Raw genomic sequence first — 27,202 nt, forward strand, 5'->3', positions numbered from 1 at the left:
TCTATGACTCTAATAGTCTTCCCTTTCACCCTGACAGGAATATACTTTCTCTGGACTCTCATTATCTCATTTCTGAAAGCTTCCCATTTTCCAGTCATCCCTTTACCTGCGAACATCTGCCCCCAGTCAGCTTTTGAAAGTTCTTGCCTCGTACTGTCAAAATTGGCCTTCGTCCAATTTAGAACTTCAACTTTTAGGCCTGGTCTATCCTTTTCCGTCACTATTGTAAAACTATTTTAGTGTCGATGAGCAGAGAGATTTTGGTGTCCATGTACATGGATCCCGGAAAGTTGCTACCTAATTTGATCAGGTTGTTAAGAAGGCATCTGGTGTGTTAGCTTTTATTGGTAGACAGATTGAGTTTCAGAATCCTGAGGTCATGCTGCAGCTGTATGAAAGTCTGATGCGACTGCATTTGGAGTATTGCGTCCAGTTCTGGTCACTGCATTAGAGGAAGGATGCAGAAACTTTGGAAAGGGCTCAGAGAAGAATTACAAGGATGTTGCCTGGTATGGAGGGAAGGTTATATGAGGAAAGGCTGAGGGACTTGAGGCTGTTTTCATTAGAGGAAGAAGATTGAGAGATAACTTAATTGAGACATAGAACATAGAAAAGTACAGCACAGAACAGGTCCACAATGTTGTGTCGAGGTTTAATCCTAATGTAAAATATAATAACTTAACCTACGCACCCCTCAACTCACTGCTCTCCATGTGCCTGTCCAGCAATCGCTTAAATGTCCCTAATGGCACTTATATGTCCCTAGAGACATATAAGGTAATCAGAGGGTTAGACAGGGTAGACAGTGAGAACCTTTTTCCTAGTAAGAAGGGATATAGCTTTTAAATAGAGAGGTGATAGATATAGGACAGACCGTCAGAGGTAGTTTCTTTGCTCAGAGAGTGATAGGGGTGTGGAGCAATAGTAGACTCGCCAACTGTAAGGGCATTTAAATGTTTGTTGGATAAGCATATGGATGATAGGCTTCAGATTGGTTCCACAGGTCGGTGCGACATCGAGGGCCGAAGAGCCTGTACTGTGCTGTTATGTTCTATATTCTATTCACCCCTTGCAAATGGCAGGCCATGATCATCACCAAAAAAAGACAATCTAACCACCGCCCCTGGACATTCCATGGTGTTACCATCGCTGAATCCCTCCATAATCAAAATCCTGGGAAGGCTATCATTTACCAGAAACTCAGTTGGACTCACCACGTAAACACAGTGGCTACAAGACCCGGTTAGAGGCTAGGAATACAGTGGGTGAGTAACACACCTCCTGATTTCCCAAAGCCTGTCCACCATTGACAAACCACAACTCGAGGAGTGTGTTGGAATACTCCTGACTTGCCTGTTTGAGTGCAGCCTCAAACACACTCAAGAGGCTTGATGCCATTCACGCCAAAGCAGTCCGCAACATTGGCGCTGCCTCCATCAGCGTCTACTCCCTCCATCACCGATGCTCAGTTGCAGCAGTGTGTATGGCACAGTGCCTCAGGCTGCCAGGGATCCAGGTTCGATTCCAACTTCTGATGATTGTCTGTGTGTAGTTTGCACATTCTCCCTGTGTCAGCCATGATCTTGTTGAATGGCATGGCAGGCTTGAGGGGCCAAATGGCCTACTCCTCCTATTTCTTGTGTTCGGACAATTTTGCTATAGCGATGTGATAACGATGCCTGCTGTTAAATCGATTTTCCCTATGGCCTTCAACTCCAAATAGTTTTGCGTACCAAGTTGTTGAGAGAATGAGTTGATGTCACAGCTCAAATTCCAAATTTGAGGGAATGGAGACTGAGAAGAGGAATGGTGTTTGTGAACACATTTCACATCATTAAAGGGTCTGCTTATAGTGACCGGACTTATCTTTCATTGGAAGCGTTAATGGAGAAATGCAACAAATTTCGAAAAAAATCCTATGAGGGCCAAAGACAAGATGCGATCTTTAATGAAGTTAATGAGAAGCAGTGCAATCAGGCCACAAGATTTGGATGGTTGTTTTTAATTAGCCAGCAATGTTAACATCCCATGGATTTTTGAAAAAATAGATGGAGCACCTGTTCCTTGCAAGAGTGACGTATGTGTTTGTTCAGTTGACTAAGAGTTAACATGTGGAAAAAGTGTGATGTTCCAAGCTAATTGATTTAGGGAAGTGCTATTTTATATTTTCAATAATAGCACAGCCTCAAGAGCTTAGAGTGAATTGCTTGTAAGGAGACTGTTTAGTTCAGTTCACTGGTTGTCTTGTTTGCAATGCAGAGTAATACCAGCAGCATGAATTCAGTTTCTGGACTAGTTGAGGTTACCATGAAGGACTCTCCTTCTGAACTCTCTCCTCAACTGAAGTGTTGTGTCCTCAGGTTAAACCACTACCAGTTGTCTCTCTGTCAAGATAGATCAGTTCTATGGTCCATAGAATTAGAATTAGAATCCCTACGGTGTGGAAACAGGCCGTTCGGCCCAACAAGTCCACACCGACCCTCCCATAGGACTATGGTGGCTTTTACAGATGGTTAACAGATGAATTAACAGTGGATTGGTGTTTGGAAAACAGATATGCAGAAACTGGAGAAAAATTGTAATTCATTTGTAATTGTATTGTAATTTTGTTTGACAAATTGGGCTTTGATAAAAATTAGTGCAGAGAAAAACCTTTAATAAAGGTTAAATGGAATAGATTTTATTAATATAAATAATACATTGCACTCAAGTGTCATTAAAAACTAAAAGTGTTTCTTTCTGTCTAATCATCTGAATGAAATAAATTGTCGAAGGTTTATGCTTGCTTTTGAGTCGGTAGGAGATTGAGGATTGTGGTAACAAATACTATTCTAATTGCTAGAAAGCATTTGGCTAAAGATGCTTAATGATGTTGGTGCATGTGCATCTTGGACCCATTAGAAATTAATGAAAAGGTTCACATTTAGGAGGCTTTTTAAAAGTCAATTTGTTATTGACAAGGTATCAGGAGATGCAGAGTTCAGTTCTCGTATTGCCATGGTTTCAGATTGGCTGAATTTGCCTGACCCTCCCTATGTGTGTACCTTTAGGCCCTTCTAGTTTGTATAGCTCAGTGCTTTTTCATGCAATGCTATCCAAAGTGTAATTCTACTGAATTCTGAATGATTTTATAACAAGTACAGTAAAAGAACTGTTTGGCAACTCCCAATGATTACTGTTGCTATTCTGTGCTTTACAGGAAGGCTAGCCTCATCCAAAGTGTCTAGAAAGCTTCTGAGTTTTTTTTAAAAAGGTTAGGATAAAGTAGTGTGGTTACAGATTTGTTAATGGTTTGATGCTTGAGAGCTGCAGAAGAATTATTGGTTACCTGTCATTTGGTTTTTGAAACATACTTATGCTGATTTCATAACTTTATCCTTGTAATTGCTACATTTAACAAAATGTACCAGAAATTCTCTCGCTGCAGACATTTATCATGAGTTTAATGATAACCTTATGGGCATCTTGTGGTTCAATCTAAAGTAAACTTGAATTCTTTATGAGTAAAGTTCAACAGGTACAGTCCTTGGAGTAAACACACATTGAATTTTTATTACTTAGCTCAATAAAAATGGTTTTAAAAGGAACTGGATGAAATTAGAATATTGAAACTATGTGAACATGATGAGAGAGTTCATCGGGACTTTGTTTGGTAATTTTCTGCATTCTGGGCATACGATCTATCAGCTGAAATGTTTTTCAACTGAAAGTTGTTTAACGCAATATTATTCAGTGGGAACAGGTATTTTGTTGACAATTTACATCAATATTCTTCTGCTGAATGGATTCTAAAGCATTAGAACAACCAACAACAGATGGACAGAAACTTGCATGTGCAGATACTTGACCATCATACTCGTTTCCATGACAAAATAAGGTTAATGGTTGGTGTGAAACAAAAACAAGAACTGCTGGGAAATCTTAGCACGTCAGGCAGCATCTGTGAAGAGAAATCAAGGTTAAAGTTTCGAGTTGGGTGATCCTTCCCCAGAACCTGTGAGGAAGGGCCACCAGAGCTGAAGCGTTAACCTTGATTTCTCTTCATGGATGCAGCCAGACGTGCTGAGCTTTTCCAGCAACTTCTGTTTTTGCTCCTGATTTACAGCACCCGCAGTTCTTTTGGTTTTTAGTGGTAGGTGTCTTTTCCCTAGGATGAGGACTTTTAAGACTAGGGGACACATTTTCTTTCACAGAGAGGGAAGTTTGCCTGTGGAATGAACTTCCTGAGGAAGTGGTGGATGTGGGTACAATTACAATGTTTAAAAAACACTCTGATAAGTACATGAATTGGAAAGGTTTGGAAGAGTATGGGCAGGAGCAGGCAGGTGGGACAAGTTTCGTTTGGGATTATGTTCGGCATGAACTGGTTGGACCGAAGTGTCTGTTTCCATGCTGTATGACTCTATTAATCTGCAACGTGGTGCACCAAAACAGATTTTTGACGTGTGTGAGTGAGCTGAGCCTGCCAAAAGGCCATATTAGCTGCATTTATATTTACCCATCTGAGGAATCACTGACAGAGAAGTGAACTATTAGCAGTAGCTGAACTGTGAACCAACATTGACAAAGCTGGAGAGGTGGTTTTTCATTTTTGTCCTGAGTTCTTCTCTGTGGTTGTTCCTTTTGATCTTATTTGTGAATTTAGAAAAAGGCTTCAACTCCACCATACACAAGAGTACAAGACATTTTTAAAGCCATTACAGTTTGTGCTTGGTTTGCAGCTGCAACATTCACTTTGTTTGGGTCTGCCAAGCTCTTTCATGAAGCTCTTGTCCATTTGTTCTAATTTATTTTTGCGTGGCTGAGTGTTAGATGTTGTTTGATACTCCTCCTGCAAAATGCTTGGGGATGTTTCACAACATTAATGGCACCATATAAATATAAATTATATTCCAACACTGGAGTAGCATGAGTTATTGAGCAATCTTTTTCCAACATTCTCACTCACTTAATGGCTTTTGTAGTTACATCTGATGTAGTACAATGATGTACTTAAATGTTACTGTTTTATAAGGACTGCATTACTACCAGATGGATACAAAGAAATGCAGCCTATCTTAGTAATAAGAAAAAATTAAAAGGACAAGCTTATTATTTTGCTTAAGGGAGCTCAACAGTAACTCATTTGTGATGCAAAGATATGCAAATGACAGGAGACTATTGTTCGTAGTCATAGCATTTGAAAGGTCTCTAACGTATTAGCAATAGAGTTCTGGGATGTACAGTTCATTAAATAGATGGTGAGTTTCTAAAAATGGTTGAGAAGGTTATGTTTGTATGAATAACAAATTTACTCTCCTGAATCAAATAAAAAATGTAAACAATTACCTGTAAAGCCTTACAAAAGGCATATTACCTGTAGAGCATTTGAGTAGTGAATGTATCTAATTGTCCATGTGCTAAACGTACCAATTTTAATTAAACACATAGACAAGTGTTATGTATTTCTTAAAATTCAGCACGGGACATGGGCATCACTTGTTAGGTCAGTAATAATGTCTCTCCCTATTGCTCTGGAGAGAATAATACTTGAACTGCTGTAGATATTGGGGGATAGGAGACCGACAGTGCTGTTATTAAGAAGCAAGGTCCATGATATTTGCTTCAGTGATGGTGAAGGATGGTGATATAGTTTCAAATCAGGATGGTGTGTGGCTTGGATGGGAGCTTGTAGGTTCTGGTGTTGCCATGTATCTGGTGCCCTATTAGGTGGTGGACATTGATAGTTTGAAAGGTGCTGGCCAAGGTGTCTTAGTGAGTTACTCGAGTAAAGTAGATGGTGTACACTGTTGCCACTGTGCATCAGTGGCGAAGGAAGTGAATGTTGAAGATGGTGGATGGAGTCCCAATCAATTACATGGAGAGTGACGAGCTTCTTGAGTACTGTTAGAGCTGACTCCTCCAATAAGTGGAAAATATTCATTGAGGAGAAAGTGAGGTCTGCAGATGCTGGAGATCAGAGCTGAAAATGTGTTGCTGGAAAAGCGTAGCAGGTCAGGCAGCATCCAATGAACAGGAGATTCGACGTTTCAGGCATAAGCCCTTCTTCAGGAATGAGGACTTTCCTCATTCCTGAAGAAGAGCTTATGCCCGAAACGTCAAATCTCCTGTTCCTTGGATGCTGCCTGACCTGCTGCGCTTTTCCAGCAACACATTTTCAGTTCGGAAAATATTCATTACACTCCTGACTTGTACCTTGTAGATGGTGGACAGGCTTTGGGGAGTCAGGAGGCGAGTTATCTGCTGTAGACTTCCTGGCCTCTGACATGCTCTTGTAGTCACAGTATTTATGTGGCAAGTCAAATTGTGTTTCTGGTCAATGATGATCACAGGATGTTGATAGTGGGGGATTCAGCAGTAGTAATGCCAGCGAACGTTAAAACATGATGCTTAGATTCTCTCTTATTGGAGATGATCTTATGTGGTGCAAGTCTTACTAGCCAGTTATCAGTCCAATCCTAGGTGTTGCCCAGGTTTTGTTGGATATGGACATGGAATACTTCATTATCTGAGGAGGGAAGAATGTTGCTGAGCATTGTGCAATTTTAGAGAACATTCACATATATGACATCATGATGGTTGGGACCTGGGATGCTCCTCTGTTGAACTGCTGCAGAGATATCCCAGAGCTGAGATGACTGACTTCCAACAACCATGGAATTAGGAAGTGCTCCAGCATGGAAGAAGACCACATGGCACATCATGCATGCACCGCCTCTTCAAAAGAGCATCAATACCTCCAGCCAATCTCCTTTGTCCCCATACCTTTACACATTATTTCTATCGTGATAATCATCTTGCATACCTCGATTTAACCTGACTCCACCACCAGACAGTGCATTCCATTCCATAACTGCTAGCTGAGTGAATAAGTTTGTTTTTTTCCTCACCTCACATTTGTTTCTTTTGTTAACCACCTTCTTGTTCTTGTTCCTTCATATAATGTTAAAAATCACACGATGCAGAGTTATAGTCCAACAGGAGATTCTCCACAACCACTGATGAAGGAGCAGCGCTCTGAAAGCTATTGCTTCCATATAAACCAGTTGGACTATTACCTTGTATGATTTTTAATTTTGTACTGGGTGTGGATCAGGTGCTGAGTACTCTGTACGCAATCTGCAACATCCTGGCCTGCCCCCACCCTACCATTACCATCGAGTCAGAATCTATCTTGGTTTAATGGAAATAGTTGGAGGACAGACCAGGTGCAACAGCAAACATATGTAAAAGTGAGATGTCAACCAGGTGAAGCTTCCAAATAGGACTATTTATGTGCCAAACAGCATAAGCAACAAGTGATAGACAGAGCTAAACTATTTCACAATCAGATATAGGTTCTGCAGTTCTGCCACATCTAGTCATTAATGTTGGTGAAGAATTGAACAACTCACTGGAGGAGGAGGCTCTTAAACATCCCCATCCTCAATAATAGGGAGCCCAGTATATCAGTGCAAAAGATGAGGCTGAAGCATTTGTCCTCATCCAGCAGTGCCAAATGCCAAACCATCTCAGTCTCTTCCAGATTTGTACAGTATTACAGATGCTAGACCTTAGCCAATTTAATTCACTTCATGGAAAATCAATAAACAGTTGGATGTATTGGATACCACAAAGGTTATGAGCCCCTGACACCATCTTGCAATAGCACTGAAGAGTTGTGTTTCTGAACTTGCCGCTCCCCCCGAGTACAGCAACAACATTGGCATCTACCTGATGAACAGCTTATGCTCAAAGCATCAATTCTCCTGCTCCTTAGATGCTGCCTGACCTGCTGCGCTTTTCTAGCACCATACTTTTTGACTCTGATCTCCAGCATCTGCAGTCCTCACTTTCTCCAAATCCAACCCAGCCCATTACAGCCCCATCAGTCTACTGTGAATCATCAGTAATGTGATGGAGGATGTCCTCAACTGTGCTGTCATGCTTAGTGCTCAGCAATAACCTGTTCATTGACAGATTGGCTTCCGCTAGGGCACTCAGCCCTTCACCTCATAGCATCCTTGGTGCAAACATAGACAAAAGCTGAATTCCGGAGGTGAGTTAAGAGTGACGTCTAGGCTGCTTTTGATCAAGTTTAGCATCAAAGAGCCTTAGGAAAACTGGAGGCAATGGGAATCCGGGGAATCCGCTGGTATATCTGACACCAAGAAGGATTGTTGTGATTGTTGGAGGCCAGTAAACCCAGCTCCAGGGCATCTCTGCAGGTATTCCTCAGGGTAGTGCCCAAGGCCTAATATCTTCAGTTTGCTTCATTAATTACCATCCCTCCACCATTCGATCCGAAGTAGAGATATTCACTAATTGCACAGTGTTCAGCACCAGTCATGAACCCTCAGATATTGAAGCAGTCCTTTTTCAGATCCAATAAGATCTTGACTTAGGCTGACAAATAGGGAAAAACATTTATTCCATGCAAGTGCCAGGCAATGATCATTTCCAATAAGAGACAATCTAACCACCAACCTTGAACATTCAATCACATCACCATAATTGAATCTCCTGCAGTCAACATCCTAGGGGTTACCATTGACCAGAAACTGAACTGGACCAGTCATTTCAGTACTGTGGCTGCAGAGGAATCTTGCACAGAATAACTTACTTCCTGACTATCCACTGACAGCAAGGCATGAGTCAGGAGTGTGGTGAAATACTCCCCACTTGGCTCGATGTGTGCAGCTCCAACAACACTAAAGAAGCTTGACACTAACCAGGACAAAACAGTCCATTTGATTGGCACCATGAACCACACCCTCCATCACTGACACTAAATTGTAGGAATGTGTATCATCTACAAGATGCAATGCAGCGATTCTCCTTTGCACCTTCCAAATCTAAACTGTCAGTATTTAGAAGAAACAAGATACCTAGGAAAACTAGCACCAGCAAATTCCAGATTTGGAAGTACTGTATGTCACTGTTACTGGGTCAGAATCCTGGAACTCCTTGCTAACAGCATCGTGGGTGTGCGTAACATTGAATGAACAAGAAGATAACTCACTCCACCACTTGCTCAATGGCAGCAGGAGATGGGAATAAATGCTGGCTCAGCCTGTGATGGCCACATCCTGTGAGTGAATGTATAAATAAAGAAATCCTTCCTATGAAGTGGCACCCAAAACTGTACACTTCAGTTGAACTTCAACTCTTTGCTCTTGTTCTCTATGCCTCTATTACTAAAGCTGAAAATACTGTATGTTTTACGAATTGCTGTTTCAATGAGTTCTGCCTCGCCTTTGATGATCCCTGAACATACGCCCAATTCCCTCTGCTCCTGCACTTCCCTTTCAAATTGTATCCCCTATTTTATATGGTCTTTGAATATTCTTCCTACCAAAATGTTTTACCTCGCTTCTGTACACTGAACCCTATCTGCCACCTATCCCTCCACTTCAATGTGTCTTTAGGAGTTCCATACTGTGATCCTCGACAGTTTATAATTCTTCTGTTTTGTGTTAGCTGCAAAGTTTTAAACTTTGGAATTGACCTGGCACATGAGATCACTAATATCTATCAGGAAAAGAAACAGTCCTAGTACCAACCCCTGAAGAATTGCAAATCTTTCTTTAGCCTGAAAAATATCCATTAACCATTGCTTTCTTTTCAATCACACAGCTGATTTTATATCCACTTGCTACTGTCAGCTTTATTCTTTGACCTAGAATTTTTCATAACGATTTACTTTGCGGCGAGGTATGACTCCCACTATTGAAAGATTTTCCTCTCCAGTTCCTCGATGCCACACTTGGTTAAATACTGCCTTGATGTCTTCCCTCACCTCACTTCTGGAGCTCAGCTGGTTTGTCCATGTTTGGGTAAATACTGTAATAAGGCCAGGAGCTGAGCAGTCTTGGTGGAATCCAAAGAGATTGATATCAGTGTTGTATTTGCTAGCTACTATCTATTTTTGATGTCTGATTTATCTCAAAGCAATGTCAAGATAACGTTAGTTCTGTATCTATAACAAGTTTATTTACATTACTTTATAGCATCTTGCAGCTTACAAGATTTTGAACATGCACAGTTTGAACCAGAATTGAGACATTTCTCCATCGTCTTCACTCTCTAGCTCCACCATAATTAAGAACAGTGACATCGATCATTACTTAATCTAATCTAACACAGATCAGTTAAACCATTAAACATTAAGTACTGTGGCTGCACGACCAGGTCAGAGGAATCTTGCACAGAGTAACTTACTTCCTGACTATCCACTGACAGCAAGGCATGAGTCAGGAGTGTGGTGAAATACTCCCCACTTGGCTGGATGTGTGCAGCTCCAACAACACTAAAGAAGCTTGACACTAACCAGGACAAAGCAGTCCATTTGATTGGCACCATGAACCACACTCTCCATCACTGACGTTAAATTGCAGCAATGCGCATCATCTCCCCTCTAACTAAAGACATTACTTTCAATTCAGTCACCTTAGATAATAAGCAAATGCAAGACATTTTTTCAGAGAAAACAGACAAGTGCTGAAATGATCTTTGAGTTACAAACGTCTCTTTAGATTAGACTCCGTACAGAGTGGAAACAGGCCCTTTAGCTCAACCAGTCCGCACCGACCCATCGAAGAGTAACCCACCCAGACCCATTTCCCTCTGACTAATGCACCTAACATTATGGACAATTTAGCATGGCCAATTCACCTGACCTGCACATCTTTGGACTGTGGGGGGAAACCTGAGCACCAGAGGAAACCCATGCAGACATAGGGAGAATGTGCAAACTCCACACAGACAGTCGCCCAAGGCTGGAATCAAACCTGGGACCCTGGTGCTGTGAGGCAGCAATGCTAACCACTGTGCTACCATCTCTTTGACCAACAATTAGATCTATGAATCTGATGCTGTGCTTTTGTATGATCGAATTGATGAGGTAGATGATCAGCATCAAAGAAAAAGTATTGTTATAGGCGGTGATGGTTATCACTAGAGTATAAATCCAGAGACCCTGATAATGTTAGGGCAACCCAGGTTTGAATCCCGCCACAGTAGATGGTAGAATTTAAATTGAGTAAATATCTGGAATTAGAAACCATTATCGATTGTTGGACAAACCCATTTAGTTCACTAATGTTCTTTCAGAAAGGAAACTGCTATCCTTGCATAGTCTGGCCTACAGCACTCCAGACCCACAGAAATGTGGTTGACTATTAACTGCCATCTGGGCCATAAGAGTTGGATAATAAATGCTAGCCTATCCAGTGACACCCACATGTTACGAAGGAATTAAAGAAATGAAATATATTCTCATAATCGCTGTCCTTGTATGTTCATCTTGAAGCCTCTTCTGACTAAAACCCCTAACATGGGGAAGGGGTTTTCTTGTGTATGTTCTGGTACAAAATTCTTGCTGAAACCTTTTCAACAGTAGGGAGGCATGTACACATTGAGATGCAGACAATATTCCATCACTGGTCTTCTGTTCATTTGTGCGATTTGGCCAGCATTTACTGCTCATCCCTGACCCAGAAGGCACTTAAGAGTCAACCGGGTTGCTGTGGGCCTGGAGTCACATGTAGTCAGACCAGGCAAGGTTGGCAGGTTCCCCTCCCTAAAAGACATTAGTGAATCACATGAGATTTTATAAGTTTTAACAGTGGTTACAAGGTTGCTGTTGCCTAATTTTTTATTCCAGAATTTTTTAATTTGAATTCAGATTCCACCATTTGCCATGTTGAGATTCAAACACATGTCCCCCGAATACTGGATAATTAATCCAGCGATGTTGCCACTGCATGACTGAGTCCTCCCAGATCAGGTCTGTCCATCTCTGTAGTGAGAAAGGTCTTGAACCCTGAAATCCATCACTCCCATATAGAGAGAATCTCGCAGGCACAAAATAAATAGTCTTGAACTGGTGATGTTAAACTTTCCTCAGCCATCCTTGTAGTCAATTTTCTTGTGTATTTATTTTGTTGTAGGGTAATAGGGTCGTGGAATTGATCTGGGTGGGATACCCTTTGGAGAGTTGGTGCGGACTTGTTGGGCTGAAGGGCCTGTTTCCACACTGCAGGGATTTGATGTATATAAAAAATATTTGTTTGCTGTATATCCATGAAGTCTGATTTATCTTGGAGCAATTCAGAGATATTATTAATTCTAAATCTACAAAAGGTTTAGCGGCATTAAAGCACCTTAGAACTTACAGGATTTGTCTGCATATATGATCTCAGAAAGAGCCTGGGTCTGTCTTCCTTGTCTGCATTCATTGCCAACCTAAGGATGAGGGTACATTCACTGCACATGGTATCACTGGGGTGAGGCAATCACTTCACATTAAAAAAAATTCTGAATTCTGTTCTCGACCGTGAACAAAATACAAATCAACATAACGAGCATTGTGTTACATCAAATTGTTTCCAAAATGTGGTTTAAAAACAAGTCAAGTTTATTCCAGATGAATTGTATATTTCTGCACAAAGAGCATCAGCTATCTTTGATAGTGAGGGTCAATAACATGTTTGTATGATGCTGACTGTAAGGCAACAAACCAGTAAGACATCATCTCAGAACTTTAGCCAATGTACTCTTTTTAGCAAGGGAGATAAGTTGAAAATCTACGAGGTCTTTTCTAGCTGGAGTATGTGAATGTGGAATTTCTTGCACTGATTCATGAACATTTTGAAATAAAGCAATCAATAAGGCAGTATAGAGTGGAAGTGGAGCAATGAAAGAGGCATTAATGTCCTGTCCCAGACACACAGCGATGGCACCATTGTCTGTCTAGAGACTTCTCTCTTTTCTTAGCTCTCCAGCTGTACCGACAGACTTTAGCGCTAAACAGATCAGAGAAACAACTAACATAATCAAACATCATATGATCAATCCATGAATGCTACAGGTATTCTACGAACTTTGTAGCCTCACTTTCTGCTTTTGACTGTTCTGTTTTGACTAGATTATTTTAAATGTCCATGATAGAAGCTTCTTAGATACCACCTTATTGCTCCATCATCAGTGTCTGCCTCCAAAGGAGCTTTCTTTTCCTTTTAAGTCACAACATCACTGCTGCCCACATTCACCATCTAGTGGTCAAGTTGAGAATTGCGACTGGGAGGACCACTTGGAACAGAGAAGGCTCCAAGTGCACAATTGTAGCTCCATGAGATGGATTTGAAAAGCTCAGATTGGAGCAGGGAGGAAAAAGGTATGCAGTTATACAGCTCTTTCAACTAATTCAGGAACTTTGAAGATAAATTTTAGTGTTGATAACATGTGGACCTAGAAAAAGCACAGCAGGTCAAGCAGCATCAGAAAAACAGGAGATATTTTGGTCAGGACTATCCTTCAGGACTGGAGAGGGGGAAGGGAGCTGAGAAATAAATAGGGGGAGGAGGGTGGGGTGGGGAAAGGTAGGTGGGATGGCGATAGGTAGATACAGGTAGGATTCTGGATCAGTGGTGCGGGAAGAGCACAGCGGTTCAGGCAGCATCCAACGAGCAGCGAAATCGACGTTTCGGGCAAAAGCCCTTCATCAGGAATAAAGGCAGAGAGACTGAAGCGTGGAGAGATAAGCTTGGGAAGGTTGGGGGTGGGGAGAGAGTAGCATAGAGTACAATGGGTGAGTGGGAGAGGAGATGAAGGTGATAGGTCAGGGAGGAGTGGATAGGTGGAAAAGGAGCTAGGCAGGTCAGACAAGTCTGGACAAGTCATGGGGACAGTGCTGAGCTGGAAGTTTGAAACCAGGATGAGGTGGGGGAAGGGGAAATGAGGAAACTGTTGAAGTCCACATTGATGCCCTGGGGTTGAAGTGTTCCGAGGCGGAAGATGAGGCGTTCTTCTTCCAGGCGTCTGGTGCTGAGGGAGCGGCAGTGAAGGAGGCCCAGGACCTCCATGTCCTCGGTAGAGTGAGAGGGCGAGTTAAAATGTTGGGCCACGGGGGCGGTGTGGGTGCAGGTGCGGGTGTCTCGGAGATGTTCCCTAAAGCGCTCTGCTAGGAGGCGCCCAGTCTTCCCATTGTAGAGGAGACCGCATCGGGAGCAACGGATACAATAAATGATATTAGTGGATGTGCAGGTAAAACTTTGATGGATGTGGAAGTGGATGTGCAGGTCAGGTAGGAGGTGAATGCGATTGGTCAGTGGTCACGTCTCAGCCAAAAGCGAACATATTAGTGCAGCAGTCAACTCGGTATCCACAATGCAGTAAGAAGAGGTGTATTGTTTTACCTCTGTCCCAGTTGCAAACGAACTTTTTATTTTAATCATTCATGGAAACTTGTCACCACTGACTAGGCCAATGTTTATTGGCCATCCCTAATTGCCCTGGGGACAGTTATGGATCAGCCACATTGCTGTGGGTCTAAGTCACATGACCGGATTAGTTAAGGATGGCAGATTTCCTTCCCCAGAGGATATGTGTAAAACCTATCTGGAACACAAGTTGACAGTGGTTCCATGGTCAACAGCTTTTTATTCCAGATGCATTTTGGAAAGGCAAATCAGGGCAGGACTTATACACTTACTGGTAAGAACCTGCGAAGTGTTGCTGAACAAAGAGACCTTGGAGTGCAGGTTCATATCCTTGAAAGTGGAGTCGCAGTTAGATAGAATAGTGAAGAATGCATTTGGTATGCTAGCCTTTATTGTTCAGAGCATTGTTGAGAGGTCATGTTGTGGCTGTACAGGACATTAATTTTGCCCCTTTTGGAATACTGCGTGCAGTTCTGTTCTCCATCCTATAGGCCGGATGTTGTAAGGTTCAGAAAAGATTTACAAGGATGTTGCCAGGGTCAAGGTTTTGAATGATAGGGAGAGGCTGAATAGATTAGATTAGATTCTCTACAGTGTAGAACCAGGCCCTTTGGCCCAACAAGTCCACACCGACCCTCTAAAGAGTAACCCACCCAAACCCATTTCCCTCTAACTAATGCACACTAACAACTAATAACACTATGGGCAATTTAGCATGATCAATTCACCTGACTTGCGCATCTTTGGACTGTGGGAGGAAACTGGAGCACCCAGAGGAAACCCACGCAGACACTGGGAGAATGTGCAAACTCCACACACAGTCACCCGAGGCTGGAATCTAATCTGGGACCCTGGTGCTGTGAGGCAGTAGTGCTAACCACTGAGCTACCATACAGGCTGGGGATGTTTTCCCTGGAGCATTGGCGGCTGAGGAGTGATCTAACAGAGGTTTACAAAATCATGAGGGGCATGGAGAGGATACATTGACAAGGTCTTTTCCCTGGGTAGGGGAGTCTAAAACCTGAGGGCATCATTTTAAGGTAAGAGGGGAAAGAAAAAATGGACCTAAGGAGCAACCTTTTCATGCAGACGGTGGTGCATGTATGGAATGAACTGCCAGAGGAAGTGGAGGAGGCTGGAAATGAATAGGAAGCGTTTAGAGGGATATAGGCCAAATGCTGGCAAGTGGGAGTAGAATTAATTTGGATGTCTGGTTGGCTTGGATGAGTTGGAGACTCTGTTTCTGTGTTGCACATCTTTGTGACTCTGTCTTAAAATTGAATTCAGATTTCGCTGTGTTCTATGGTGGAATTTGAACATGTGTCCTAGAATATTAGCCTGTGATTCTGGATCGTTAGTCCAGTGACCACAAAATCATCATCACCCTTTCCACTGATGAAATTTGTGGAAGACCGTGAAGATTAGATTAGATTCCCTACAGTGTGGAAACAGACCCTTCGGTCCAACAAGTCCACATCGACCCTCTGAAGAGTAACCCACCCAGACCCACTTCCCTCTGACTAATGCACCTAGCACTGGGCAATTTAGCAGGGCCAGTTCACCTGACTTGCACATCTTTGGACTGTGGGAGGAAACTGGAACACCCAGAGGACGCCAACACGGAGTATGTGCAAACTCCACACGAGGCTGGAATCGAACCTGGATCCCTGGCACTGTGAGATAGCCTTGCTAACCACTGAGCCACCATGCCACCCCACCATTGAGCCACTGAGCTGTGAAGTTGATGCTCACTTGTTTTCTTGCTGAGTGTATAGATTTGAAAGCCCAACTGAGTAAAAATATTAAAGCAGCATAGTTTACTTTGACTAGAACTCAACCTCATTGAAAACACTCTTAAGCTGTTTCACAACATCCTCAGTCAAGTCTGTTGCTTTTAGAAAATAATTCTTGATTCCTACATCAACTTCCTGAAAATGTTATTTTAACAGGATGTAATAATATTGCATATTAGGCCATCCATTAGTTTGAATTAAATGGGCAGGATGTTTAAATTTTGAAGGAATGTGATTTATGATAATTCACTGGATCGTCTGCAGTAAATCGCTCTCTTTTATCTGAATGTTGTGTTGTATTTTCCGGTGCTGTTACTATGTCCTTTCCTGATGCTGTCTGTTTGTATGTTGTTTTATGACTATTTATGTGTGAGGTATCCTTCAATGTTTCTTGTTTTTTTTTATGGTTCTCCATGTTCCTATGAAATTTACCAAAGTTGGTTGGTGCATAGTATTTGTTGTATTACACACAGATATAGAAGAAAAAAAAATCTAGTGGGTGTGGAACCAGGCAGGATAGTCTGTTTTTATTTCAAAAATATATTTTACTCATAAGAAATATCTTTGTGTGTATATATGTAGTCACAAATCCAGTTTGGTTCTGTACAGTAGAAAAAGTAGCAGTCTTTTCTCCCCATGTTCTTTAATGGAGTTCTGTAAGACACATGGTCACTGATAAAGAGTCTTTACATGCAGTATTATTGTGGATATTCTGTTGTTATTGATTTTGTCAATTATATAGATAGAATTCTTTGCTGAAATGAATGCTGTTTTGTAAGTCCATCTAAAACTCAGTGCCAGTTCCTGCTGAAGGATCCCGTATCTGTTTCTGTACTGGATGGGTGCAATTCAGTGGTACATCAGTGTACTCAAATAATGAAGACACTGAACCACTGGAGGGTTAACTGATTTCCAGTAGCGACTGAACAGATTTGGATAACCTTTTGAGTATTCCTTTCTCTGGTACAATGAGCTTCACATACTCACAGAACTTGTCTGCAATTTAGTTAATTGTATTGACTTTTAGAAATGAACTACTAACCTTTTTGGTAAAACCCTATAAACATCATACATATGTATTGATCTGTAAATGACATTGAGTTGACTCAATGCTGTGCAATAGGAATGTTAATTATGCATGGTTAATAATATGTACTGTTCAAAGATAATTTCACAATGATGAGAAATTTCTGTGATTGTGTTAACTTCTGTGTCATCATAACTGGCTGAGGAAGGTACCTTGGTGCAACTACTACAATAAACAGTGAATGGAAAGTGAAGATGAACAGCAGCAACAATGAATCCTTTATATCTTTGTTGTCCCAGACTTTTTAAGTAAAACTGAATGATGGGTGTAAGAAGTTTTCATACAATGGAGTAACTGTGACTTGGCAAAGCAAATTTTGTGATGATGTTTGATCAAGGTTTTTATAGAGACTGACAAAGCATTACTTAAAGTACCATTTAACATGTTTTGGACTTAAATGTATTGGTTCTAACATACTGATGTAGCCAAAGACAACATTAGCCTAATTTGACATTTAACTAGTTGGTTCCTTCAATTTTGTTTCAAAGATAAAAACCATAATTCACATCATGCCCTCCCTTATCTCCTCTTCTAACTCTCTCAAATGATACAGCCAATGGCTACAGTGCCTATGACCTCCAATCCTCTGACCTTCCATTAAGCCTCCTTATTTGACCAAAACATTGGTCATCCCACCTAATTTACTTTACCTTGGTTTGATGTTAATTTTCTTAGGATATTTCCTGCTAAATGCAGTAAAATCAGAAAGGGCTGGAGAAACGTCTGTCAGTATGTGTGGAGGGAGAAACTGTTAACGTTTCCAACCCAAGTAACCAAAGAATGGTCATAGTGAAAACAAAAGCAGAAATTGCTGGGAAAAGCTCAGCAGGTTTGGCAGCATCTGTGGAGAGAAATCAGTTAACACTTCGGGTCGAGTGACCCTTCATCAGAAAAGAGTTCTGCTGAGTTTTTCCAGCATCTTCTGTTTTTGTTTTGGATTTACAGCATCTGCAATTACTTCAGTTTTTTATTTAGTCATACTGGACTCAAAACATTAACTCTTTCTCCCTCCACAGATACTGCAGGACCTGCTGAGTTTTAATAGTACTTTCTGCTTTTATTTTAGATTTCCATCATCTACAATATTGAGTATTTTTTAAAAACTGTTAAATTCATTGAGATTTTTAACAATATTTATTTTTCTATGTTTCACAGTCAGAGAGAAGCGGAAAAGCCTCTATATAAATCATGTAAGTACTGCTCGACATTCTTACTCTGCCTATAATCTCAGCATATTTTGTGGTTTTTAATTAACTCCTTTCTTTGTTTGGAGTACTTAATACCCTTCAACAGATTTGATGCTTGATTCAAAGTTGTCATCAACTTTTCTAGATATTGAAATTACTCATCTCCAGCTTTGCAATAACCTAGACTTTGACAAAGAAAATCAAGTCTTTGTTTTTCATCCTGATTATTTTGTCATGGTGTGGAAGGTTATTTGTTTATCCCTCTTAATTTGAGTCAAATATTGTTTATGTATTTCTCAAAGGCAAGCATGAGTAAAGGTAATCCTTTCTCAGGAAGGTTTGAAATTTGGTCAGTTTTCAGTGATTCCGTAGCCAGCACCCTTTGTTTGACTGAGAGCTGGGAATAGATGAAATTGGACCGGCACTAGACCATTTGGCCACTCGGGCCTGCTGTGCTGTTCAACTCAATCAGGGTCAATATTCAGCCACAATGCTATTTTCCCACACTATCCAGTATACTTGATGCCTTCAATATCCAGAAATCTGTCAATCACTGCCTTGAACATAGTCAATGACTGAGTCTCTACAGCCCTCTGATTTGATTTAATTTTACAACTCTAGTTTCAAATGTAAATGTAAAATTCTCTTTCCTAAAGGCCTTTACAGTGAAATTATTAGTTAGCCCTTTGTCATTGTTCAATATTAGATCTAAAATAACTCATTCTGTTTCATTTCTTATTCTAGAAAACTGTCTTGTAGACATTGCAGAAATTCATTCTCCACAGTATGAGTGCTACTGAGCGTTAAAGTGTATAAAAGTAGATTGCAGTACCCATGATAAATGTATTGCCCTTCTGATATGCACCTCTAAGTTATACCATGCCTTATGTTACCACTGCTTTGTGATGGTCTCTCAACAGCTCCCACCCATGCTTGCCATCCCTTGCTGTTTCTTTACCTCCACCCAAACTAGTTCTGTGTCTTGATCTTCTGATTTAAGATCCCCTCTCACTAACATACTGCTCTCATCCTTTATTAATCACACTATCTCATTTCCTTTTTGCCAATTGTTCCTAAGTGTTGAATATCCATGAATATTCAGTTACAATCCATGATCACCACAGATATAAAAGGCAGACTGCAAGGGATGACGAAGTGATAATGTCATTGGGGTAACAATCCAGAGCAGCTGACTAACATTCTGGGGAAGTGAGTTTGAAATCAACAAAGGCTGATTGTAAAAACTGATTTCAGTTAAAAAGCTAATAGTGACCACACAACCATGGTTGATTGTTGTAAAATTTCATACAGTTTCTAATGTCCTTCAAGAGAGAAGGTCTGCCAGCCAGACTAGATCTGGCCTACATGTGATCGAGATTCTCAGCAATATGGTTGCCTCTTGACTGGCCTCTCACTACACACCCCAGGTCCCCTCTCTCACTACACACCCCAGGTCCCCTCTCTCACTGCACACCCCAGGTCATCTCCTCTGCCTTCAGCTCTGAAATAGTCCAGACAACCAATCAGTTCACGGGCAACTAGGGATGGCCAACATATATATGCCTTGGCAGTGGCACCCACATCCCATACATGAATTTAAAAAAAAACATATGTTGTGAGGTATTGCTAGGGACAAAAGAATTGGCTGAAATGGAAAGGTTACACAAAATGAATTCACGGCACAATAAAGGAAGATCTGAATATGGCGTTAAGTGTTGCATGTCGTGATTATATTGGGGAGGGGGATGAGGTGGAAGGTAGAAGAATTCTGTCGGTTCTGATATAACGTGCATTTTCTTCAAGTGATTTGGCTACAAAGCAATTGAAAAATTAGACCATTTTTAGTAGAATGCGAACTTTCCTTACCTGTATTGGCTCTAACACGATTCCAGTCCCATTGGTTTAAAATGGTGCTGCTATTATGTGATTTTCTTACAATGTGGGATCACTTGGGAACGGAACTATTGCGTTATATGAGAACAGACTGTACAACACTTTGTAATTTCAGTTGTGTCACTAAAGATCCATACCCGTCTCCTGCTTGGTGGTGAGTGCAGGATATTCTCACTTCCTTATACCCCTTCGAAATGAAGGTATCATCCCCTCAAGCCGCAGTTGTGTACGACTTGCTGGCCGGAAGATTTGTAATTTTAGATGCTTGAGGAGCATTGCAAGCAAGGCCTGTTTTCTACAATGTGGGGGAATTCATAATGCAGACTGTGTCATTAAAGACAATGGGGCGTATGAAATTATGTGGATCAAATAAATCTGGCCTGCTTCCTATCGCTGCAGTATAATCACTGAACAGCGTTTGAATGTTACTAACAGATGAAAAGCTGTCAATGTTTCTTCCTTAGAGTGATGATAAATCCTGAGAGGGAAAATGCTCTGGTTGTTCTGTTCACAGGAAAGCACCCAGTTTATTAAACACAAAATTGCCCCCTTATTAAACAACCTTTCAATGAAACACTGAGGCTTAATTCAAAAAGTGCATGTTTGCGAAGTTCGCATGTAATTTCATGACCGAGGGCAGGATTCAATTTATGTTCAAGTTATGTGAAACCCAGAATTAAAAACAATAATTGAGATAATCAACTGACAGTTTGACACTTGGGAATTTATTCAGGAAATCCAGTACAGATTTGTTACAGGCAAAATCATGTTTAACTAATTTTTGTCATATAGAAATTGAGAATCACTGAAGAAGACCCATTTTGTTGAAGCTTTTTATCTGCCAGGCATAATACACATTCAGAAGGGGACAGCATCTTATTCTGTACATGCAGAGACTGCTCATTGGTTGACAAGTGGCCTCTGCTTAGTAGAGGTGTTACAATGAATAATACACCAGTTGGACAACGACTGACAATTAACTGCTAAGCTTTGTTTAAATTTAAACCAGTCAGGTTGAATTAGCCAGGTCAAGACATTTTCTTGAGGGATGAAACAGACAATGGCTATTGCACATTTAGTGTTGAAACTGGTACAGAGTGTGGACTTATTCCTTTCGTCTACAAAGAACAGAGTCCTGTGTATTAACACGTGTAGCTTTGTGCCACACGGTGGGCTGTACTGATAATGTTAAATTGATTGTCAGCTTAGTCTTAGCACGCTCCCCTTTCCATTGGTACTCTTGTGAAAGTCCTGATGAGTGTAAAACAACAGGTTTTCTTATTCCTGATGAAGGGCTTATGCTCGAAACGTCGAATTCTCTATTCCTGAGATGCTGCCTAACCTGCTGTGCTTTGACCAGCAACACATTTGCAGCTTAACAAAATGTGTCCTTTGTCAACAACAACTTAATTTGATTTTCTTTTTGACGTTTCAGAATATATTGATAATGATAATCCGGTTGATGTTGCATACATGTGTTCTAAAAGACACTTTTTAATTTGCTTTGTAAAAGATCTGTCAAGAAAGTTGAAGACTAAGGAATAGAATGGCCATTTGGAGCAGGGGTACAAAATTGACTGATTGATGGGAAATATAGAACAATGATGAACAGACGCTCTTCAGACCAGAGGAAGTCATGGAAAGGGTGGCTGCTGTGGGCTTGGTATTAGGACACTGCTTTTCTAAATGGTTATTAAATTCTTAGATTTGGATACAAAAGGCACAACTTCAAAAGTTACAGGTGCTGCGAAACCTGGAAGTTTTGTGATCTATGAGGAACATATCAAGAAGGCATAGAATGGTTGGTTGAATGGGCAGACAGGTAGCTGATGAAATTTAATGCAGAGAAATGTGAAACAGCAGTTTTGGTAGGGAGAATGAGAATTGAAAATATAAAATGAAGATTTCCATTCTAAGTGTGGTGGAGGATCAGAGAGACTTTGGGGTTTATGTGCACAATTTATTTAAAGTCACAGGGCAAGTTGCGAACGTGGTAAGTAAGGCATTTGGGATCCGATCCAGAAATTGGTAGCTGAAGGCATATTGCACCAAAGCAAGCGAGTTTACTCTAAACGTTTATAAACCTGAATTTAGTGAGAAGCAGAGCATTGTGCCCAATCTTGGGTCTGACTGTTTAGGAATGATTTGAGACGTCCAGTACAGGATCTTCAATTACATAAATAAACCGGGGAAGAGTTCAGACTGTTCACCTTCTTCGGCCACTTCTAAGGTTGAGAGTAGATTTAATAGGGGTGTTCAAAATCATGACTTGTCTGAGCAGATTACTTAGAGATCAACCATTAGTAAGAGGATTTGGAAGCAGAGAACGCTGATTCAAATGAGAAGAACTCAAGGCGACATGAAGAAAGCTGTTTTATGCAACGAGTGCTAAGGAGGTGCCCTGCGCAGCTCGAGCCTGTGGAGGAGGAGGATTAAATTGACGCCTTCAAAAAAGAATTGAATCATTATCTGAACAGAGTGAAAATTGCATGCTCTTACTAAAGTGCTCTAACCATTCCGTGATACAAATTGTGCTTTTGAAACCATGAAACTGAGACTAGGGAACAGCAGAGGTTCATTGATAAACTGATTGGATTTGGTTTTGAAGGCTGTTGGATTACAGGAGGAGGTGACCCTTATGTGGCTTTGAGGTTCTGCAAAATAATGGCATGTGAATCTGTACCAGCATTGTCTGGGAATATAGTGATTTGTTTATGACTCCGGTATCAATTAGATACTCCTGGCTCTGTGCGGGAGGGAAAGGTGTGATGGTAGTCCATTTCTCTTACTGCTTCCTGTCGTTTTAATTTTGATCATGGTGTGACCTTCACTTTCTTCTCTCTCCTTTTCTTTTTCAAGTGTTTTCCTTTATCCTTAAAGCATTTGTTGCACTAAACATGTGGACTGTTTGTTCAGCATGGTAAGGCCCTGTTTATTTTGGGGGGGGTTTGCTTTGAAGGCATGGTAGTTATATTTAATTTCGAATTCTCATCATTTGTTAATGCTTTTCTCAGCTGTTTTCATGCTCTTCTGGTTTCACTGATTTGTAAATAGAAACGTTTCTAATTCTGTGTTACCAGTCAAACCAAATAACCAATCCTATGCTATGCTACTATATAACAACTGGACACATTTGAGGCATTTGTCAAGGAAGGCTTAGGTATAAAGGTTTGGCATAGAGCAGAAATTGGAAGCAGTGGTCACCCAGCAATGTATTTCAGGAAGTGTTTCTGTGGCAAGCCTACAGATATTCTAACAAGGTGGTCCAACATCCCAGGACATATTACTCTCATGGTTAAGAAAGTGGCTGCTGGATGCAGTGATATATGACACAGTGCAGTCTGTCAGATAAGAAGGTGGGGGCTGGGTGTGATAATCTGATCGGAGGCTATGTTCTAAAGTTTTTGTAGTAAGTTGGTGGATCAGTTGGCAAGTTAAGCCATATTTTGTTAATAACGATAATGCATCATTTTGGGTTCAATTACGATTTTTGTCTTAGTATTGTTTCGTTAACATCAAGTTGTCATCAGTGCAAATGCCAATATTATTTGTCCCTGAATAAGATTACAAGCTAACTAACGTAAGAGTTTGTGGAATGGTAATCTCCTTTTGTTTAAGGAGAAACCCAGGTTTTTACTGGAATTGTAATTCCAGTTGGACAAATGTCTCCACATGTGTTCCTGGCTAAGAATTTAAAATAGTCCAGAAAGTACTCCACAACCTATTTGCATTCTATGTTGAAGATTTGATGCTGCTTAGATTAGATTCCCTACAGTGTGGAAACAGGCCCTTCGGCCCAACAAGTCCACACAGACCCTCCAAAGAATAATCCACCCAGACCCATTTCCCTCTGACTAGTGCACTTAATACTATGGACAATTTAGCATGGCCAATTCACCTGATCTGCACCTCTTTTGGACTGTGGGAGGAAACCCACACAGACACTGGGAGAATGTGTAAACTCCACACAGACAGACACCCAAGGCTGGAATTGAACCTGTGAGGCAGCTGTGCTAGCCACTGAGCCACCGTGCCACTATTTGCACTTTTTGGGCAGTGCATAGACTACTTGCACCCATCCACTCTTTGTAATCTGTTAGTGATACCTTTCCCCACCCTCCCCTTCACATACTCTGTCTCTCTCTAACTGGGGGCTCTGGCTTTTGTCAATATAATTTTGTTATTTAACTTTTTGTGGCATTTTGTTAATATTCCATTATTGTGACATGGTCATTGGTAATTTCATTGTGTAACTCAAAAAACAAAAGAAATTGTCTTGATTTATCATTTTCCTAAGGGAAATCAAATTTCTAAAATTGTGTGATGTTAAACATGGTGGGTTGTTTGTTTTGGAAGAATATTTGAATTTCTTTAGCATGAACCTTCAGCACACAGGCTGAACATGCCTTTATAGTTTTGCCACACTGACCTTGTTGCATTTTACCTTCAGGCTTATGCCTTACCAAAGGCAGTTGTTATTTTCTGAACATCTCTTTCCAATTCCTTTGAAAATCCTATCACCTCTTTAACACAACTATAATTTAGTATTCCCAGACTGTGTGACTGCAGGCTTCCATCTTCTGTGATGGTCTATTTTATCACCATGCTCTGTTCCCAACTCCTCTCTCCATGTTCTCTTTGTCTCCTCTTGATGCATTTAGACATGAACTGCATAGACTACCTGACCAAGTTTGATCTCTTTTTCCAGCCATCTGTACTCTAACCTCAAAATTCATGAAAACCACTGTAAATGGAAGGAGAGCAGAACGAGTGTGCAGAACATGGTTGCAAGGGGAGATAGGGCAATGAAAGAACAGAATAAAACAAGGTGAGGCAATAAGAGTTTAGAACAAGGATCGATTATGTGATTGGAGTTGTGAGCCGATGGAAATGAATGTAGCGAGCTTGGAATGTGGAGCAATGAAAGCTTGAAGTATAATGAGCTTGAAGTGAGAAGGTCTTGGAGTGGAGAAGCATTGTTCAGATCATTGAGCAGTATAGGATGTGGAGAACTGGACTGGAGCAGAGGGGTGGAAATTTAGAAACAATCGGCCTGCCATTCATCTACTAAACAGATGTTGCTGCTGAGAAAATATGGTAGCTTAAGAATTTTCTTATTTCTTAAAAACGAAATTCATGCCTTAGAACTTGAAAGCATTTAAATAATGGATCAAGTGAACAGTCAGTTGCACTTAATGTGAGTGCACTATTAAAAACCTTTTCTGTGGGACAAAGAAGAGATTTGTTAGTTTTATTTGTCTGGGTGGTATGACAAACCAGCAACATGATACAGAAATAACAACTTGACTGTAGCCATCACACTGTCTGTTCATAGATAAATGAATAAAGAGGTTTAATTTGGCATTGTACTGATGATTACTTCTTTACATAATGAATAATATGGAATTTTGATGAGAGATTTATTACATTTGAGTCTTTTGATTATCAATGAAACCTACAAGCAGTGGTAATTGTGCTGATCATATGCTGTCGAAATAGAAATTATGTGACTTGCTATGTCCAATGTCTGTGGAGTCCCATTTCATGGAGGATACCTGCTTACTGGTTGCTGATGCCACATCTAAAGCTTTTTAGCGTTGTGCCAGTACCAACCAGGAAAGTGTTACCATGAGATGCGTACGGTTTGTGTCAGCCCAAACTCATTTGTACCTTGTCTCCTAGCATCCACCTGGACAGATCAGAAGGAAGTATAGCTCCTGCTCCACCATATTCCTGGATGATAGCACTGTCAGCCAGCCAAACTTGAAGTATACTATCAAATGGTGGGTACAGAATGTGACACGTAAGGTGATTTCCTTTTATTTTATAGAGCTTTTAGTTAGATTGACTTCTGTTAACAAAACTAAAGGACTAGTGTTTGTGTACTGCAACACAATAACCTTCAAAGTCAATTTAGTCAAAATATTGATGTTTTGAAATGCATTGGATATTGATTCTGCTAACTCCAACTCAAATCAATTGAACGTATTATCTGTTTCAAATGATTAATATTTTAACTGCATATCTGAGAGGAAATTATTTGATCGTAAGTGGAACTTGATGTGACGTCGAAGCATCCATATAATTGTAATATCTGGTTCCCTTCTTTACACTATATAAGAGCATTAAGAAGGTCATCGCTACTTAACTTCCTTCAGGGGACCTTGTCTGAAACTGCTGAGCAGAACCACAACCACTCTCTTCGAAACAAAATGATATGTTGTACTCCTCTGTTTATTGTATTTTGCTTTTTGTGTTCTACTTGTAATTATATATGATCATTTAGTATTAGATCAAATGCTTTGACCTAGTATTTGCTACCTTTCAAAAGGTATAAGAAGAATGAGATTGCTCGCTTGCACGAACATATTATGGTCATTGTTAATCCAGTGTGCAGTACCTTACAAACAACATCTCTCAGGGCACAGGTTTCTGTCTTTGACTGTCAATTGCTGTAAAAATAAAGCTGTTGGGAGGAACTGTAATTCTGAACCTTGAACCATGCAAGCTCAAAATGTTCGTTGATGTTCCATTATAAAAGCTGATTGACCAGTGTATTTAAATTTCTATTGTTATGCTCTTTTTCCTATATTGCAAGGCAGACTATATACTTAAATAGCTTGTAAAATGCGAGCATTTATTACTAGATGGGATTTGAGGATTATCTGTAATTTTCAACACGAACCTTACCAGTCTTGATGAAATGGAATAAAAGCGGTGATTATATATGTTCCTTGTAGACTTTTGTAAAGCACCTGTAAGACAAAGTGCTGCACAGAGAAGCCTTTATATGAGGGTTCAGAGTAGAACTTTGGAATGATGAAGAAATTGCTTGATGAGTAGAAAATAGTTGTTGACTCTTAAACAGTTTTGTTTGTGAGGTTGGAATAGTCAAAGTGTTGAGTGGGGTGTCCAGAGGTTGGGCAGGGTGGTAGACCATGACTGTTTTTTAAATTTGTATCAGAGACTTGGGGCCTATAGTTGATTCTAAAGAGGGTTCCCAAAAATTAAACATGGTATTGCAGAAAATACATGAATGGC

General features: G+C 40.6%; 1 protein-coding gene across 4 annotated transcripts in view; it reads left to right on the forward strand.

Annotated features, from left to right (window-relative positions):
* The window catches only part of ccny (cyclin Y), a 243,992-nt gene that overhangs the window by 178,406 nt on the left and 38,384 nt on the right, over positions 1-27,202 (forward strand). For all 4 annotated transcript variants that reach the window (XM_060825092.1, XM_060825093.1, XM_060825095.1 and 1 more), the window contains exons 3-4: positions 18,237-18,271; positions 25,844-25,944. In XM_060825092.1, the coding sequence (XP_060681075.1) occupies positions 18,237-18,271; positions 25,844-25,944 (136 nt within the window). The remainder of the gene's footprint in view (positions 1-18,236; positions 18,272-25,843; positions 25,945-27,202) is intronic.

This window comes from Hemiscyllium ocellatum, chromosome 5 (assembly GCF_020745735.1).
Source record: "Hemiscyllium ocellatum isolate sHemOce1 chromosome 5, sHemOce1.pat.X.cur, whole genome shotgun sequence".
Classification (NCBI taxonomy): domain Eukaryota; kingdom Metazoa; phylum Chordata; class Chondrichthyes; order Orectolobiformes; family Hemiscylliidae; genus Hemiscyllium; species Hemiscyllium ocellatum.